General features: G+C 43.3%; 1 protein-coding gene across 1 annotated transcript; it reads left to right on the top strand.

Annotated features, from left to right (window-relative positions):
- The first annotated feature begins 2121 nt into the window (after nucleotides 1-2121).
- On the top strand, nucleotides 2122-19697 carry LGALS3 (galectin 3). The gene is made up of 6 exons (XM_019725753.2): nucleotides 2122-2259; nucleotides 11965-11986; nucleotides 12638-13063; nucleotides 15293-15381; nucleotides 17935-18100; nucleotides 19395-19697. Exons 2-6 carry the CDS (start codon nucleotides 11969-11971, stop codon nucleotides 19548-19550), a joined length of 855 nt encoding a protein of 284 aa, XP_019581312.2. The 5' UTR covers nucleotides 2122-2259; nucleotides 11965-11968; the 3' UTR covers nucleotides 19551-19697.
- Nucleotides 19698-20356: the final 659 nt, after the last annotated feature.

Below are 20356 nucleotides of genomic sequence, written 5' to 3'. Positions count from 1 at the left end.
CCTCCCTCCATCCCTCTCTCCCTTCCTTCCTTCTTTCCTTCCTTCCAGTTTTGTCCTTTGCCTCAATCTGGTAGGTATTTTTATCAATAGGTATTTTTATCCCCATTTTCAAACACTGATTTCTCAGACCCTGACATGCTCTTAACTTGATCTATGTTGTGATCTTGTTTGTATTTAATTATCAGTGCCTCAGTTTTCTCATCTTTAAAATGGGGATAAAAATACCTACCCACATACTATATGTATGTAAAACACTAGGTATAGTACAAGACACATAATAAGTGTTCGATGAATATTAGCTGTTATTAATAGCTAACTTTATTTTTTTTATATACATATATAATGATTACCACAATAAAGTTAGTGGACACATCCATCATCTTGCATAGTTACTTTTTTTGTTATGAGAATATTTAAAATCTACTTTATATTCCAGTGTGTGTGTATGTATGTGTGTGCGTGAGAGACATTTTCTTTATCCATTTATCCACCAACAGACACTAAGTTTGTTTCCACGTCTTGGCTATTGTGAAAGCTGCTGCAATAAACATGGTTCAGATATCTCTTCACGATAGTCATTTTGTTTCCTTTGGATATCTTACCCTAAAGTAGGATTGCTAGTTCTATTTTTAACTTTTTGAGGAACCTCCATCCTGTTTTCCATAGTGACTGCACCGATTTACATTCTCGCCAACAGTGCACAAGGGTTCCCTTTTCTCCACATCTTTACCAACAGTTATGTCTTGTCTTGTTGATGATAGCCATTCTACCGGGTAAGAGGTGATATCTCATTGTGGTTTTGATTTAATTTTCCTTGAAGATTAGTGATGTTGAGCACATTTCCGTGTACCTGTTGGCAATTTACATGTCTTCTTTAGAAAAATGTCTATTCATGTCCTTTGCTCATTTTTTAATTGGATTATTTTTTGCTATGAAGTTGTATGAGTTCCTTGAAGTTGTGTGAGTTCCTTGTAACCTGTTACAGATATATGGTTTACAAATAGTCTTTCCCATTCTGTAGATTGCCTTTTCAGTCTGTTGATTGTTTCTTTTGCTGTGCAACTTTTTAGCTTGATGCAGTCCCACTTGTTTATTTTTGTTGCTTGTGCTTTGCTGTCATATCCAAAAAAAAGCATTGCCAAGACCAATGTCAAGGAGATTTTCCCTTCTGTTTTCTTCTAGGAATTTTGTTTTCAGGTCTTACACAGAAGTCTTTAATCCTTGTCAAGTTCACTTTCATGAGTGGACATCTGAACTTTTTAAAGAATCCACTTTGCACATCCTTAATCATTTCGCTCAGCTCTTATCCAGATAAATGATACCAGATACTAAATACAGTCTCTCTTGTAAGCGTTGGTATTTGTTGTAACAACCTTTTGTCAAGGATAGCTTTATCCTAGTCCAGCCCTTACCAAATGTACTTTTGTGTTTCACTGTTCCCTCCTTCATCAGGACTCTCCCCAATCTTGGTGAAAACAGATAGTTAGACTTTCTAGGAAGTGACTCATTATTTCATTCGTTCGTTCACTCATGAAGCAAATACTCACTGAGAACCTACTACACACAAACACTGCACAGATGATGAGGAAGCAGGAGGGAGCAAACAGCAAAACAATTTAGGTCTCAGTCTGAGAGGTGTGTGCCCACATCACAGTTCAGAAAGGCCAAGAACTTGGGAGCATTTCACCCAGCATCTCAGGAAACAGGTCAGGACCCTCCCAGCGCCCCAAGTCTCTGTGCGCTTCTTGAGAAGGCTTTGATGCTGAGAGAGGGTTTGGGTAAAGTAAATGCAGAAGGGACGAGAGTGCCTGCAATTCAGGCAGAAAATAAGTAAACACCGTTAAAACAAGCAAGCAAGCAAAACTCCCTAAAGAAGCACACACCCCAAGCTTCACAGACTCTCCCTATCTTCGTCTGAGGAGTCAGGTGAATCTGGAGAGAAGCTGGTAAAAGTGGCCACCTTCCAGGTCCTGGAGTCGAGGAGGGGTCCAATTGCAGGCGGCAGGGGTGGGGATCACCCTTCAGGGTCCCGCCCGCTGTCTCCTGGGTCCCAAGGTTGTGTTTTGTGCCCAGCGGGGCTCGGGGCTCACCCAGCTTGTTCAGCAGGGAGAGGCCGGGTGGGTAGGGGTGGCGGCCCCGCCCCGGCAGAGGCGGGCCAGGCTGAGCGTATTTGAGGTTCGGAGCCGCCGCCCTGTCGGGGACAGCAAGACCTCACCAGGAACCGCATCCAGAGCAAGCAAGCGAGTGCCCAGGATTCGGGTGAGTGGCGCAGGCACCGGGGACGGGGACCCGGCCTGTTGGCGGCTCGGGGCGGGCAGGGGCGAGGGCATCCTGGCAGTCCTTAGTGTGAAGCCCCCTTTGGAGGGCTCCGGCGGGAGCCTGGGGAGCGGCGTGGCTTTCCGGAGGCGGGGCGGTGGGCACCAACAGCTGGAGAGCCCCGAGAGGAGCGGTGGACACCGTCTGAGCACGGGTCCATAGCCTTTGACGCTTCGGAAGAGGGGATTCAGGGAAAGTTAGCAACGTCTCACAGACTCACACACACCTCCTCCGGGCGGACGGGTGTGTCTGCGGACACCGGGCGTGGGCACAGGGCACGCTCTGCGGCGTCTAGGAGGCTGAGCCATGCGTCCTGCCCTCCCGCCGCTGGGCCACCTCGGAATCAGCGGAGTCCAACTGCGCGCGGGTGGTGGTGTGGGGGAGCCGCGCCCAAGCTTGATACAGGAACCAGGTCCCCTAAAACAGCACACAGGGCGTACTGCCCAGGGACTCTCTAGGGCGGCTGCTGGGACCACTGACTTGGCTGGCCGGCCACCTGATCTTGCTGTGCAGAGGGAATGTGTCGTCTACCACGCCCAGCAGCGTCCGCGACTGCCGCTGCTCTCTGCGTGCAGATCCCACAAAAAACGGTGCTGCCCCAAGGCCTGAGTGGGCATGTGCCCAGCTTGGCAAAGACTGCAAACGCTACGCTTTTCCAAATCAGCGACTCATCCCTGATCAGATAGGCTAATTTGGGCATTAATGATCTCAAATCTGCGCTGAGGATGTGTAGGGTGTGGCAGGATGTCGGCTTGAGCGTGCAGAGCCCTAGTTGGTGCGTGTGTTAAAAACATGTTCGAGGATTTATTCTAAATTGTCAGTTGTGCAATACAAACACTGAAATACATCCACTCTGAGGCGTAGGAGCTCCAGGGCCAGGCAGTCAGGAACACATAGGTTGAGGCTGTGACTTAGGTTTCAGGCCAGACCCTTAAAGTTAGTGATTCCTGTTCTAGATACTGTGGAATATTTGTAAAGTGACTCCTGGGAGTTGGGTTGCTGGACAATGAGGACGGGTGGACCTCAGTGACCTAGTCTGTTTCTAGGATTCTGGGAAAGGAATCAGGCTCAATTCTGAAGAAAATGATAGCAATAAAAATTAACCACTTGGGCACAGAGCATGAGAAAAAATTTTCACCAACTTCCAAAATTCTGACTCATTTGTCTCAAGTATATAACGTTTATCTTTCATACTAGGAAATTGTTTTTCCATGAAAGTTAAAATTTAATAATAAAATTAATTTTTCCACAGTGGTCTCTTTTCAGACATTGACTTTAAATCTCTAGTGTCTCAGTCCTTTGATGGCTGTGCCTCATCTTTGGTCTTTGGGAGATTGGAGCTGCTCCCTAAATTCATGATGGAAGGGGTTTACACTTAGAATCCGCATTATCCATATTCTGGGGAGAACTTTGATGATGATCCTTGAATGTATGTGAGACTCGTGGTAACTGATCTAAAACATAGGCTATTTTTCTTGTGATGGTTTGGGACACAGGCTCCTGCTGAGGACAACTAGGTAACAGTGGTGCCTAAACAGGTTCTTCTCATTAAATTCTGAGTGGTAAGCCTGCCAGGGTAGTGCTTGCTGTATACTTGCAATTTTCTGCTCACTAAGTATCATGTGTTCTCTCTTGACTGACATTCAGCTTTTCCACAGGGGGAAATATCAGTAACTGAGAGGCACAAAGTAACTTTACCTTCCTTGATGCTGAGGAACTATGATGAGAAGGAGTAAAGGACCAGTGTCCTTTATTCCAACTCAGTGTTGCTGAATTTGGCTTTGGAAAGTGCACTTTATCCAAGTCCTGCTCCGCTTTTAAACAGGGCAGGAAGTAGACTGTCTTGCCAGTGTTCTTTGGAGAGGAGTGTGGGCAGAGCCCTGGGGTTCTGAGGAAATACATTCATGTTCTATTTCCCTTATGGCTTGTGTAAAGGTCGGGGCCCTTTGTGAGCAGAAGTTTCACAAGTGCTCCTAGGAACCCGGGCAACTGGATTAATTGCTAGGTGGGCCTTGAATAAAATAATAGAATAGATAGCTGCTCTTTATTAAAGGGAAAAGCTACAATTAACGGATGACTAACATGGTCAACCTTCTGACTCATGTTTAAAGTCCTTATTCCAAAGCAAACTGAACTACCTCCTGTAGGTTTTTTCCAAAAGTGAAGACCCAGGTAGTACTTCCTCTATTTTTCGTTTGTCTTTGATGTAGTGTTTCTTTTCTGGCTCTCCAAAATTCTCTGATTCTGGAAATGCCAGGATGGAGTTCACATATCTATAGTATCTGAAGAGTGGGAAGGTTTTTTTTTCACATTTGATGGTCTCTCTCTATATAAACTACTCATCTACAAAAAAAAAAAAGAAGAGAGAGAAAGAAAACAGAGGAGAGATCCTAGATAGTGGAGTAGATAAACACGGTGCCTGTTACATTACAACTAAATTATAGAACAATCAACCTGGAGAACCATCTGAAGTCTGGCTGAATAGAAGTTTTATAACTAAGGATATAAAGAAGAAGCCACATCGAGACTGGTAGGAGGGGTGGAGACACGAAACGGGCAGGACCCAAACCTCTGTGTGGTTATTGAGAACCGGGAGGGATATCTCGGCCATGGAAGTTCCCCCAGAGGAGCAAGAGACCCCAGCCCCACACCAGCCTCCCCAGCCCAGAGCACTGATGCTGGGAAGAAGAGCCCCCATAACATCTGGCTGTGAAAAACAGTGGGGATTTCAACCATCTGACTGGGATGAAAGGCTCCAGGGAACCCAGATGTCCTCTTAAGCAGCCTGTACACAAACTCTCACTCACAGGCACTCACCTTGGGCTCCAGCGGAGGGGCAGTAACTCAGGGGGTATCGGAGGACAGGAGGGAGGTTGCGGGGGCTCAGACTGAGGTATGTGATTCGGAGTGAGGGTTGGAGGACGGTTGCCATTTTCCCTGTAAGGAGGTCCTTCCGTGCAGCTGGGTGCTATCTTTCCTGTGTTGAGCCTGCCCCCACCATGGCCAAATCTGAATCTGATTGGCCTGGCGAGTTCCACTGCTCCACCCTGCTGAATCCCTAAAACCCCACCCCACCCAACTCATCCAACACCAGAGGCACCACTTTCTCCTAGAGCAGCCAGTCCCACCTGCATTGCACTCTTTCTTGAAAACTATTGGAGTTTACAGGACCCAGGCAGGCAGCAGCTGGCCTTGGTGTGCTCTGAGACTTTTGCTGCATAGCTCCAGATTCAGCACTGGCACCAAACCAGAGTCTACATTAACCTATTAACAACAACTTTTCTCACTATACTGACTCCCTGAAACCCTGCTTCACCCAACTCATGTACTGCACAAGGCTTTATTAGGCTGAACCATAAGGGAGCCGGCAGGTGTCAGCAGGCCTCAAGGTGTTCTGGCTTTTTGCAGAACTACCCCAGGCCTGGTACTGATGGCAGCTGTCCTCAATTCACAGCATAGCCTCTCCCACGCAGCTCCAGGGGTGGGAAAGGCAGTAAATAACCACAGATAACTTTGTAGTTCCTACCAGGTAGTCCCCGGCCCGTCACAGGTAGTGGGTGACCTGGGCCTGCACTGAAGCCCCTCGCAAGAGGCCCCAGAACCAACATACTTGGAGGTTGGCTTCAGGCCACAGCAGAGTACTACCTAATTAGCCCCACAAGTGGCACACCCAAAGTGTGGTCTCAAACAAGCAACAAAGCCCACTGGAACAAATCCCACTCATTGGGGTAAGCCTCCCTCACAGCAGCCTGTAAGCTGTGGACGTGGCCAAACCCCACAGCCAGTCATCCTGAGGGTCATTCAAACTCACTGATGTGCCAATAACAATCAAGGCTCAACTACAACAGGAAGGTACACACAACCCACACAAGGGATACTCTTGGAGCACCTGGAGCAGGTGACCAGGGAGACTATGCCAGGGCCCCATAGGACACCTACTATATATGGCCACCCAGCCAAGACTGGGAGACATAGCAGATCTGCCTAACATAGAAACAAACAGAGAGGCAGCCAAAATGAGGTAACAAAAAAATACATCCCAAATGAAAGAACAGGAGGAAACTCCAGAAACAGAACTAAACAAAATGGTGGTAAGCCACCTACCAGATATAGAGTTCAAAACAATGGTTATAAGGATATTCAAGGAACTTAGTGAGAACTTCAACAAGGAGATAGCAGGCATAAAAAAAAAAAAGGACATAGAAACCATAAAAAAGAATCAGTCAGAAATGAAGCATACAATAACTGAAATGAAGAATGCACTAGGAGGAATCACCAGCAGACTAGATGAAGCAGAGGATTGAATCAGTTATTTGGAATACAAGGTAGCATAAAACACCCAATCAGAACAGCAAAAAGAGAAAAAGAATCCAAAAAAAAATGAGGGCAGATTAAGAGACCTCTGGGACAACATTCAAGCATAACAACATTCGCATCATAGGGGTACCAGAAGGAGAAGAGAAAAAGCAAGGGATTGAGAACGTATTTGAAGAAATGATGACTGAAAACTTTCCTAACCTGGCAAAGCAAGTGAACATACAAGTCCAGAAAGTGCAGAGAGTCCCAAACAAGATGAACCCAAACAGGCCCACACCAAGACACATTAAAATTAGAATGGCAAAGGTTAAAGATAAAGAGAGAATCCTACAAGCAGCAAGAGAAAGGCAACTAGTAACTTATAAGGGAGCTCCCATAAGATTCTCAGCTGATTTCTCAACAGAAACTTTGTAGGCCAGAAGGGACTGGCACAACATATTTAATGTGATGAAAGCAAGGACCTACAACCAAGATCACTCTATCCAGCAAGGCTATCATTTAGAATAGAAGGACAGATAAAGAGCTTCCCAGACAAGAAAAAGCTGAAGGAGTTTATCACCACCACACCAGTATTACAAGGAATGTTATAGGGCCTTCTTTAAGCAGGGGGAAAACAAAAAAAGATCAAAATTATGAATAATAAAATCACAATAACTACATACTTATCAATATCAACTTTCAATGTAAATAGATTACATGCTCCGCTCAAAAGACATAAGGTGGCTGAATGGATAAGAAAACAAAACCTTTACATATGCTGCCTACAAGAGAATCACTTCAGATTGAAAGCCACACACAAACAGAAAGTAAAGGGATGGAAAAGATATTTTATGAAAATGAAAACAAACAAAAACAACAACAAAAAAATCTGGGGTAGCAGTACTTATACCAGACAACATAGACTTTAAAACAAAGGCTATAATAAGAGACAAGGAAGGACCCAGCAATCCCACTTCTGGGTATTTATCTGAAGAAATCCAAAATGCTACTTTGAGGGGACATATGCATCCATATGTTCATCACAGCATGTTCACAATGGCCAAGATGTGGAGGCAACCTGGTTGTCTGTTGATGGAAGAATGGATAAAGAGGAGGTGGTACATATATACAGTAGAATATTGCTTGGCCATGGAAGGAAATGGTTCTTGCCGTCTGCGATGGCATGAATGGACCTGGAGGGTATTATGCTGAGAGGAGTGTAATACAGAGAAAGACATATACAATGTGATTTAGCTTATATGTGGAATCTAAAGAGCAAAATAACCAAACAAAACAGAAACTAATTCATAGATACAGAGAACATATTGATGGTTGCCAGATGGGAGGGTGGTGGGGGATGAGTGAAAAAAGGTGGTTATACGTTAATCATGGGGATGTAGGGTACAGCATAAGGAATATGGTCAATAACATTGTAATAACTATGTATGGTGTCAGATGGGTACTTGATTTGTTAGGATGATGGATGGGAAGGGGTTGGGGGCAGAGTGAAAAAGGTGAAGGGATTAACAAGTACAAACTGGTAGTTACAAAATAGTCATGGGATGTAAAGTAAAGCACAGGGAATATAGTCAATAATATGGTAATAACTATGTATAGTGCCAGGTGGGTACAAGATTAATCAGGGGAATCACTTCTTAAATTATATAAATGTCTAACCACTATGCTGTACACTGAAATTAATATAAAATCATATTGAATGTCAACTTTAACTGAAAAATTTTAAAAAGTGGGGGAAAGGTGGAAGGGGAATAAGAGGTCCAAATTTCCAGGTATAAAACAAATAAGTCATGGGGATGTAATGTACAGCATAGGAAATATAGTCAGTAATATTGTGATAATGTGGTACGGTGTCAGATGGTTGCTGCACTTATGGCGATCACTCCTTTAGGTTTATAAATGTTGAACAACTATGGTGTACACTTGAAACTAATATAATATTGTATGTTAGTTATATTTGAATAAAACTCTTAAAAAAAAAAAAAAGAACATTTCCAGGCAAGTAAGGAAAATATTTATCCAAATAGATGTTTTTTGTTGTTGTCTTTATTTTGTTTTTTTTAAGTTCTAAGGCTGCTAACCTTGATTTCGAAAGAGCATTGGTTAAGGAGATCTGACAGTTAGGAGTTGACAAAACAAAACACCACAGACTCAATTTTTGGAAAAGTACACTTTATTGGTTTAAACGTGGTTATAATTAGCAAAGTGACTGTGCAAAATGGCATCTGTATATACAAGATCACTGCACACTGAATGAGTCACCCAACTAGTTTTCTGACAAAACATGATCTCTTTTTAAATTTGTTTACAATTTCAGCATGTTATGTAGTTCTGAATGAATAAACTAGGTCATGTCTAAATGAAATAATTAACACTTGAAGGACTATACTTTAACATTTGAAAGTGTGAGGTTTTATATTAGTGTAAAATAAGCCTGAATTAGGAGTCAGGATGCTTGGGTGCTTGGCCTGCTAATGACAGAATGGCTTTGGGCCACCACATTAGCTCTCTGAGCCTGTTTCCTCACCTCTAAAGTGGGAATATTAACTTTCCCCTGTCAATCTCGTAAGATTATTGTCAGAATCAAAATAGGTAAGGTATGTGAAAGTGCTTTGTAAACTGAAAAGCACCACACAAAGGCAGGGCGTAATTATTCTGATGAGCTTATCTAATGTGTCACAACACAACCCAAACTGTCATCCAAAGCGTTATGTGAAACAGTGGAAATAAAGTGGTATCTGCTTTGTTTCTCAAATTGTTTTGGTCAGGTTGGAAAATAAACCGAATATGCTTGAGCAGAGACTTTGAAAAGAATAAATGTTAAATTCTGGAAATGCTGTGAGTTTCTGATTGTAATCAGCCTTTAAACACATCTTAGTTTGATTGGAGTTATGTCAATAAGACACTGTATGAGGCTGATGGCACAGATTTAGCTAGTTTTAACAATTGAAACTACCTTTTTGTTTTTTATTGACCTGTGTACATACAGAGAAAGGTCAGGATACACGTGTTAATTAGCCTAGACCAGTGGTTCTCAACCGGGGAGTTTTGTCCTTTCCCCTACTTCCCCCTGTGGTTTTTGGCAATGTCTGAAGACATTTTGTGTTGTCACAGTTGGTGGGGGATAGGAGGGTGTGTGCTATTGACATCTTGTGTATTGAAGCCGGGGATGCTGCTAACCATCCTGCAATGCACAGGCCGGCCCCCCACAACCTGAAATGTAAAGGGTGCTGAGGTTGGAAATAAGCCCCTACCCAATAGGGATATTTAAAAGAAGTCAACACACTGATACAGTTGTTGCTGGGTCTTCAGTATGTTGCCCAGGAGTGGAAGAAGACTTTGTGTAATCAAAGGAACTAAGCTCTCTGCCCACCGTCAAGTTCAAGATGGTTTCCTACTGGCGTCCAAAATGAGAGAGGTTTTCTTTTCTTGACTTAAGAAATGTCCTTCCTTTTCCTTTTCTGTAACAACTCTTCTCTCAAGTTCCTCCTGTGGTAGCAGCACAGCTTTCTATGCCACAGTGGCAGCCTTCTGGGGAGAGAAGCACAAGCAGAGAGGAGCCCCCAACTTTTGCTTTATGTGGTCGAGTACTAAGGAAATGCAGTAAATATTAAGTCCTGGAAGAGCCACTGTGACTTCCCAGTCAAATTGCCAGCAGTTTTGCACCTTGGAAGATGGGCATGGTGATAACCTAACTGCTTCCAAATATGTTAGAGAATGCCCAGATTCAGAAAGAGATGTGCAAAAAATACATTTATCTGGTGTGTGTACATGAAGCACACATTAAGTCCAGGACGAGCTCTGTCTGTTCGAATTTTTATTAAAAAATCTAGTATTTTACAATTTTTAGGACCTATCAAGTTGTCGCCACTTATTGGATTCCTTGGGGGCAGTGCCATTTTTGAAAATAATTGAGTAAATATCACAAGTGGGCAACTCCTGGAAAACCACGGTGATTGTTTAAGGTGCAGGTAATTTTGACTGTAATGCAGGTGATCGTGAGCTGAGAAAACCCACCAGGCCTCAGGGGCCCGAAGCTGCCCTCCTCCCCTCCCTGTTGTTGGCGTGTCTGCCCGGGGAGCGGGTCTCACCTGGACAATTGGCACAGGGGGAGAAGCAGGAGGAAGCAGAATGATGTCTCTGCCCTGCCCAAAATACTGTCCTCCACATTGCCTAACTTTTTTTTTTTTTAACCTAAGTTTCTTATACTGCCAAAGATTTCATTTGGAATAGCAAGTATCTCTTTACAAAAGGCACATATTGGGGGCGGCCGGATGGCTCAGTTGGTTAGAGCCCAAGCTCTGAACAGGGTTGTCGGTTCAATTCCTGCATGGGATGGTGGGGGTGCAAGTAAGATTGAAAATGGCAACTGGATTTGGAGCTGAGCTGTGCCCTCCACAACTAGATTGAAGAACAACGACTTGGGTCCTGGAGAAACACACTGTCCCCCAACATTCCCCAATAAAATTTTTTTTAAAAAGGCACATTTTGTGCCTTTCTTCTTCATTGCTCCACATCCCAACCTCACCTCTCCTTCAAGGCTTAGTTCAAACGACACCTCCCCTCTCAGAAGTCATTGTTTGGTGGAGACTTCCCATTGCCCACATTTAGCTCAACAGTGTCCATCACTTGTGATCCCCGCTGGCCTGTGGACCCTTTGACCATTCCAATCTTGACACACCATCAGGAGCCCGCATGCTGCCTGTGCAGAGCAGGCATAAATGTGTGCAAATGAAGGAATAAATAATCAGTCAGCAGCAACTATGTCTGGGGGGCGTTGTCTTTCAGATCTCAGCAGGAATCAACCAACTCTGCTTTCCTCCTAAAAACCCAGAAGAGGGCTTGGGGCTGTGAGTGGGAATGGGAGGGGAGGTCGACGATGTTACCACACGCAACCCTTTGAAGAGGTGGTGGAAAAGGAGCACAGGAGGGAAAGGATGGAGGGCCAAAGGTAAACCAGGACAGTTTACATGGGTTACCTAGGAATAGGGCAGAACACTTCCTTTCTCGTCTTCTCCCCGCTGCAGTCAGTGTATGGCCTGGATTAGTCCCAGGGTTCAGAACCCAGGCTAAGGTAGTTAGAATTCAAAGTTGTGGATTAAATAGGGCTTGGTAATCTAGCTGGAGTGCACCCCACCCTTTGATGACTCATTTTTTTGGTTCAATGCTATTCATTTAGGAGTATTTTGGAAATAGACTGGCTTGTGCTAGAAGAATGTCCATAAAACTAGAAGTACACAATGAACTATTTGTGATGTTAAATTTAAATGGAAACCCATGAAATCTTTTAGGATCAAATGATAACCTTTCTTTTTCTTTTTTTTTTTCCCTCAGGAAAATGGCAGACAGTTTTTCGGTAAGTGTTTTGCTCATATGTCTGTTTTCTTACATTCTGATTCCACGCAGGTTGAGAGTTTTGCTTTTACCATCCAACTTTCCTTCTAAGTCTCCCACTACGTGGCTTCCTCTGGCCTCACCTGTTCAATGAGGGCTTGTTAGCTGGAGTCTTATTTTTCCAGCAACAGGTTTGGGAAGAAAGCCCAGTGGAGAGAAGCCTGGGACTCACTAAGAGTAACCCCTTTACCGAAAGGTTTGGGATAGAAGTGGTGAATTCCCCAGGCCCGGAGCTGAGAAATAAGCTGAGAAATGGGAAGTGTGGTGCTGTCTGAGCATCCTGAGTTTTGTGATTGTTTTTCTTATGTCAATTAGAAAATATGTGCTTTTACGCAGAGGATGGATAGCTTCTGACTTTAGCAAATTACAAAAATGCAAGCCTCCACATTTTCATACGATGGGAGACATGTACTGATAAAGCATATATAATCCCAAAGTCTAACTGAAGTCTTTGGAATGCAAAACTATTTAATAGATGGAAAAAATTGTATTGATATAAGTTTCATACTTTCACCATGTCCTTCCACTTCTTAGATTGCATATTCCTGTTTTCCTGAAAATTCTGCTTTTGTGAATGTTTTCATCTGGGAATTGTTTATATCTTTCTTTCCAGCTTAATGATGCCATATCTGGGTCTGGAAACCCAAACCCTCAAGGATGGCCTGGTCCATGGGGAAACCAGCCTGCTGGGGCTGGGGGCTACCCCGGGGCTGCCTATCCTGGGGCCTACCCCGGACAGGCACCTCCTGGCGCCTACCCCGGACAGGCACCCCCAGGAGGAGCCTACCCCGGACAGGCACCCCCAGGAGGAGCCTACCCCGGACAGGCACCCCCAGGAGCCTACCCCGGACAGGCACCCCCAGGAGCCTACCCCGGACAGACACCCCCAGGAGGAGCCTACCCCGGACAGGCACCCCCAGGAGGAGCCTACCCTGGCCCAACAGCACCTGCTTATCCTGGACCAACTGCACCAGGAGCCTACCCCGGGCAACCAAGTGGGCCTGGGGCCTACCCTGGTGCCAGCCCTGCTGGACCACTGGTAAGATGGAGTTAGTCATTTCATGTACTTGATTGTGACCAGGACAAAGCTAGTGAAGAACAGGGCACCTGTCTGGGGCAGCAGTGCCGTCACTTTGCAGTGCTCTGGCTGGGAGCTCATTCAGGGAGACCTGAAGCTTAGAGCCACATTTCAAAGACCAGCCACAGTGTTTGTTGGTCCAGTAGAAAAAGTTGTTGTTGTGAGTTTAGTTTGCATACTGTTAAGAGAAGCTAATGCATCTTTTGAAGTCATCTGCAAAGGAGCTTTAATATAAATCAAGTTAAGATCATAGTAATGGGAGAAAGTTTGGCTATTGTTATTAATCAACACTGAGTAAATAACATGTGCCAGCACTGTGCTTCTACATGGATGCTCTCATTTAACCCCATTACCACCCTGTAAGATATTGTTATTAGCCCCATTTCACTCATGAGGAAATGAGCAAAAATTATATAACTTGGGGCCGGCCCGGTGGCTCAGGTGGTTAGAGATCCGTGCTCCTAACTCCGAAGGCTGCCGGTTCGATTCCCACATGGGCCAGTGGGCTCTCAAGCACAACGTTGCCAGTTCAATTCCTCGAGTCCCGCAAGGGATGTTGCAGGGAAGCGCCCCCTGCAACTAAAATTGAACACGGTACCTTGAGCTGAGCTGCCGCTGAGCTCCCAGATGGCTCAGTTGGTTGGAGCACATCCTCTCAACCACAAGGTTGCCGGTTCGACTCCCACAAGGGATGGTGGGCTGCCCCCTGCAACTAGCAACGGCAACTGGACCTGGAGCTGAGCTGCGCCCTCCACAACTAAGACTGAAAGGACAACAATTTGACCATTGTTCCCCAATAAAGTTCTGTTCCCCTTCCCCAATAAAATCTTTAAAAAAAAAAAAAAAAAAATTATATAACTTGCCCAGGATCATAGAGCATGTGGAGGAAATAATCTAGGAAGTAATCTAGTTTTGAAAAAAACTTCTAATGATAATTTTGTGATCTAAGGATTGAATTTTCATTTATATTAAAACACATTCTAGTAAACAAAGTGTGCTTATTTACTAAGGTTTTACATGAAGTGGGCTCCAGACACAGATCCTTCCCTTCTAGACTTACAGTCTAGCTGGGAAATAAGCAGATATGAGGAAAGAGTTCAATAACAGCATGGGATCAGACCCTTTCAGGACTATGTAGAGGACGGCACAGGGAGCATCTGATCTGCTTTTAGGTCAGCTTAGAGGAAAGCACAGAGAAAATGTTGGGGGTGTGGGTGGCATTGGGCAGGCCCTAGACCACAGACCGTTAGTCCACTGCAGACAGAGGGGGACATGGAGGTTGTGGAAAGGAAGAGGCAGATGGAGGAGACATTGCCGAAAAAGAACCCCAGGATCTACTGGTTAAGTCTTAGGAGTCAGAGATGGCTCTGGCTTTTCAAGGCACCAACTAAAGCACCAGCCAAGCATCAGTCTTAAGCAGGAACTCAGGAAGGGGACCAATGGGGGAGGGGGCAGGAGGGACAATTCCAGTTCATACCTGTTGGATTTGCAGCACCAGTAGTAGCAAATCCAGGAGGAGGTAGCATGGGAATAGTACAGATCAGGCCTAGAGATAAAAGACTTGGATGACAGTTGAACCCAGGGGAAAAAGTATAAAGGAAAAAGAGAAGAGGCCAGAGATAGAGCTTTGGGAATATTTACAGCACCTTGAACATAGATGGTCAAAAAATATTTGTGAAATAAACTAGGGAATGTGTTAACGGAAAGGTGTTCATTCTACAAATATTGAGTTTCTGCCACACACAAAGTCCTCCGCTGGTGCTGTGAGTAGAATGTATGAGCACCCAGAAGCCCCAGAATGTGACATGATGAAGTATGTTACGTGACAAGGGTTTCAGGAGTGGCACAAAATTGTGAATGTTGATTGCAAGGTCTAGCGTCAGCCCTTTCAAAATACAGTCTAAGTGAATGAGTTATAGGTTGGGATACTCCTAATAATAACAGCTACAGTCCAAAAAGGACTATGTCCTGCCATTGGCACCTATTAGCTGATGGCTTTATTCTCGGTTACTAATTGTGCACGTGGGGAGCCTTGTTTCTTTCGGTCCGAGACAAGGTGGCCCAAGAGTCTGCTCAAATGAGGGTTATGTGTCATTGACACGTATTAATAGTGATTGAACTTCAGCAATGTCTTTTTCTTTCTTTCCCCAGGATCTTTATTGATACATTTTTTTTTTTTTTTCATCCTAGACTGTGCCTTATAACCTGGCTTTCCCTGGAGGAGTCATGCCTCGCATGCTGGTAACAATTATGGGCACAATAAATCCCAATGCAAACAGGTAAAGAGCAAAACTTAAAGTCTAACATATTTGTTGATTGGTTTAAAGGCTGATCTATTTTGAAGTTTAACAGAATTTTTAAAACTACACATTTAGAGTCTTGGCTATACCCTAATATGGGATTATCCTATAAATCAATGTGTTCCCACCAAGGGGACACGGTTTCCTTCACCAAATCTTGTTTTCCTCCTAGAACCTGAATAAAACTGAGTTCTACTTTGTGAGGACAAAGAGGAAGAGCAGTAAAACCCATGCTGTTGGCTCTTCCTGGTAGTGAAAGCCTTAGAATTAAAGGCGACTAGAGCCTTTGTAATGTAATGTCATGTTTGGTCCTCCCTCCACCTCTGAGCCATCCGTTGTCTAAAGAAACCTAACCACATACTTTCTGTCGAGATGCCGATCAAAAACTAGGCCCAGAACCAAAAATATCCCACTGGACACAGTTCCAAGAGCTTGAATAGATCTGAGAGCTTGAATATTATACCACTGTGTCCTCAGATTCATACAAATCCCCCTGCAGGGTGCAGGTCACAGCACAGCCTCAAGTCTCTTGGGCTTGGCTGCCATGTTTGTCTTCACACGGGGTGCAGCTGCAGAGTCACAGATTCCCAAGGTGTTGGCCCGCTCTACAGACGATAAGCGGCAGGATGGGGAACTGCAGTCTTCTGAGTGGATACTATTTACTTAAAAGGCTTGAAAAAATTCTTTAAGTTAAAGACTGTATCAAAATAAGTCAACCTTGCCATTGGAACTAGTCTGATTGAGGTGAGCTAGGATGGAGCAAGACTTTGAGCTACTTTAGGAAAATCCATGCCAATTTACAGCTGCCCGGCGATGCCTGGCTCTGGTTATCACCACTGGTTATACGTATATATAATATAAGCAGGCTAAGGATATGCCTGTTCCTGAAGCTAGTGGTACCACTAAAGTTCCTGTAGCCCTTCATTAATCTGTGTCTCTGAGTCTTACAGACAGCATACAAAAGATACAGTCAGGCTGTGTACACAGGCTTATTCAAGGGTCCACTATGAGTGTCTGTCACCTTGCTCCTGGTGAATCAATGGAGCCACCTCCTTTGTCCGTTAGCAGGAGATGGACTCAGCTTCTGATCTGATCGTTTTACCTGCACAAAGCTCATTCACTGCAACCTCCACCTAGCCCCCTCTGGTTCCATTCACTACCCCAAGTCAACTCCTTCCCGTACAGCCTCTGCAGCTTCTCTAAGCACTGCACGATAAAGCTCATCTCTCAGCAAGTTACAAAACTACCTTCCGCCTATGTTCTTCTCCGTCTTTCCACCCAACATAACGGAACTCAGCACACCTTATCCTGTGCATACAGCACCCAGTTTGTGAATGACTGCTCCCTCCCCCCACAACCCCTATTACACAGAACCACACTGGTTGGTATCTTTGCCTTATTTAGGGTTATCGCACTGGAAACTTTAGCTCCAATACCACTAGAGATATAGACTGAGATTGTGACAGATCAAAACTAATGGTCGAAATGGTTAAGGTGGTGGTAAACTGAAAAAAACTGTTGCTTGGTCCTGCAAATTCTATGTGAGGAAGTCCAAGAAAAAAAGGATGCTTAAGGTGGTAGAGATAATATCTTCCTCTTCACTGTGGAGGAGATAACAGCCATTACATGATATGTAGCCAAACACAATTTCCATTGCCGTTTGACTCCTTTGGTCCTTTCCCTGTGAATTTAATCATTGGAAGATACATTTGTGGTTGTGTCTGTTCCTAGCTCTATCAAAATGCCCAGGGAATGATTGTTAGTGGGTCTAGAATGCAGGTCTTGCTTAAAACCAAGAGCCCCAGCTAGTTCTGATGTCAGTGCTGTATGGTGCACACACTGAGAAACTGGGGGACAGCGTCCTTAATAATCAGAGGACCTGTGTTTTCATTAACATCCAAGGAGAAGGAACGGGGTCAAGTTAAGCCAGTACTTTCATTAATTCCACTTCACATCATGGAAAGTTGAACACATCTATTGTCATGACTTTACAACTTAGCAACAGGATACCGAGCACTATCTATGGAATCTCCTTCTTTCTGCCTTAGGACTAGGTTTTGGTTAACTAGGAGGAAGCCAGGAATTCGATACCTCTTATTTATGTGACTGGCTTGCCTTCAATAGATATTAAAAGCAACCTGGCAGGGCAGGAAGGAGGTAACCATTATTATCTGCAATGTAAAGCATAAGTTGCCCTCAGAGTGGCCTTACACCTCTATAAGGAAACATTAAGGGTTTTCATGACTAGAGTGGGTAAAGAGGGAATTATAGCTGAATACAATGATCTAACCAAAAACAATGAGGCCAAATAACTCAACACATATTGTCTTGCTTACTGTTAGATACTATGGTAGTATATCGAATATGTGGCCGACTATACTTCCTAGTTTGAACCCCTTCTCTGGCTTGTTTTCCATTTAGGAAAATTTCCTGCATTTTATAAAGCGATTTGCTCTTTAGAAAATTATATATTCTTTACTTGATACACACAACTTGAATCATTTTACTAACTCTGGTCTTCGGTTTAAACAGACTTGTTTTAGATTTCAAGAGAGGGGATGATATCGCTTTCCACTTTAACCCACGCTTCAATGAGGACAACAAGAGAGTCATTGTTTGCAATTCAAAGCTGAGTAATAACTGGGGACGGGAAGAAAGACAGATGGCTTTCCCATTTGAAAGTGGTAAACCATTCAAAGTAAGTTATTGCTATTATGATGGTAATGCATATGGCTCATGGGGAATCACTGTAACACCACGTTGCACTTGAATTGTCATCAGCTGTCCTGGGACACCTAACCAGTATGGCTCCCCATCCTCGGGGACCAGCCTCCGCAGGCTGGCACGTGGTCAGGAGTGGCACACTCCCCAACTCCCTTCAGGCACCTCACTGTCCTTCCTGTTACCACCCCTCTGAGTTTAAGCTTTTCTGGAAGTGAGAAAAATAGCACCTTGAATAAGAAAATCTTTAGGGTACAGATGGACTGAAACTTAGTTCCTTAAAACAACATTGGTGGCATGGCAATCAAAACTAAAAAAAAATTTTAATTCTAAAATTAATACATGCTTGTTTTATGAAAAGAAAAATGTACAGATTTTTAAAATAACTAAAAAGTCCTCCATCCTCACAAAGGTTGCAATTTGGTATCTTGCCAGTATTTTCTATGACATACAGCACACTTTTTATTTTTAAGTGGTGCTTCAACAAATAGTTATTAGGTTCACAGCGTTGGGTTAGGATTGGCGATACAGCAGGCAGTGAAACAGCTAGACTGTAAGTTCCTCAAGGGCAGAGACTAACAGGGACCATATTCCATATTTGGTAGACATCTTTCAGTATCAGAACAGTTACTTAATAATATGTCATTGTTTAGATATGTGATAATTCAACCAGTATGCTATGATGAAAATATGGAGTATGGAAATATTCCAAATAAAACCTGGAAAGGTTTATTTATCTCAAATACTTTAATAACTATCCATATAAATCTTTGCTTCCTAGAATTTATTTAAAGAATATGCATGTTTAAAATTTAGATATCACCAAAGTGCTGCTTTCCAAAGGATCTAAGGATTAACACATCCACTAACTATTGGAAGAATTTGTTGCCCCTACTCTTGCCAAAACTGGTTATTACCTATCTCCTCCACATTTGCCACTCTATTGAGGGACTCCTACTTTAGTGTATTATTTTTACTTTTAGGTGCTGTAGGCCATACAAAAACTTTAAGTTTTTATGTAGACACATTATTAATCTTTTCCCTTATGGCTTCAACTATGTACCCTTCTAACAATTTTATCATTTTGTGTTTGTTTAAATTTTTGAATAATCTGGAGTTTGTTTTTGCTATAAAGTTACTTCTTCTGAACTTGAATCAGTTCCACAAATGATCATAACGATGAAATGTTGGCCATCCTTAGATCAGGCCCAAGTGGTTCTGCGATCAGTGGGCGTTTCTAAGTTTCGTGTGTGTTTCGTGTGCCGTTTCAGATACAGGTACTGGTTGAATCTGACCACTTCAAGGTTGCAGTCAACGATGCTCACCTGTTGCAGTACAATCATCGGATGAAAAATCTCAAGGAAATCAACGCGATGGCCATTTCTGGTGACATCAGTCTTACCAGTGCTACGCACACTATGATATAATCTTAAAGGCGCAGATACTTTTTAAAAAAATGAAACTGAATGTAAGCCATACACATTTAAGTTTCATGCTCACTATGGGTGAAAAGCTTTTCCTTGGTTCATCAATATCCTTGTTAAGCATCCATTTAATAAATATTCTAAGAGTTACCTGTTTACATGTCATCTAATTGGGGCAGTTTATTCTTGATAATGCACAATGGACTCAATTGAAAAGGAAATATGTAGCAATGCTAATACTGGACTAGAGTCTCCCAAAATCTTCTATACTTCCCAAAGTATTTTTTAAGAAAGGAAATAGGAATACTACCCCAAAACTAACCTCTTTTCCTGAGTTTCATAAAACCAGGAGATGCTACAAGAAAATCATTCTCCTGTTTTCTTACTTAAGGAAATAAAATATATTCAGGAAATGAGAAAAGCGTAGAGGCTACATATAGATGACCTATGACCCATAGGCAATTACTGTTAGCATTCTGGTATATTTCTTTCAACTCCTTTTAAATCCTATTTTTCTCTCTCTAAACTATACTTCACTGCTTTCATATCAGTTTTGGAAACCAATAGGAGACTATCTCCCTGTAGGTTTTCATGAAACCTCCAGATTTGTAGAGGGGGGAAATGTACTAAATATATAATTCAGCTTCAAAAATTTAATAGTTCCCATCAACATTCTTAACTGTGCCTTTCTGCCCTTCCTACTATCAGCAAAACCAAAGAATAAGATTTCAAATCTAGGATGTAGTCGCACAACTTCATTTTATAGAAGACCAAAATATTTTGTTTCTAGAATACCTTCTTCTCAAGTA

Source organism: Rhinolophus sinicus, linkage group LG03, assembly GCF_036562045.2.
Source record: "Rhinolophus sinicus isolate RSC01 linkage group LG03, ASM3656204v1, whole genome shotgun sequence".
Taxonomy (NCBI): Eukaryota; Metazoa; Chordata; class Mammalia; order Chiroptera; family Rhinolophidae; genus Rhinolophus; species Rhinolophus sinicus.
This window is presented reverse-complemented; position numbering and strand designations above follow the sequence as displayed.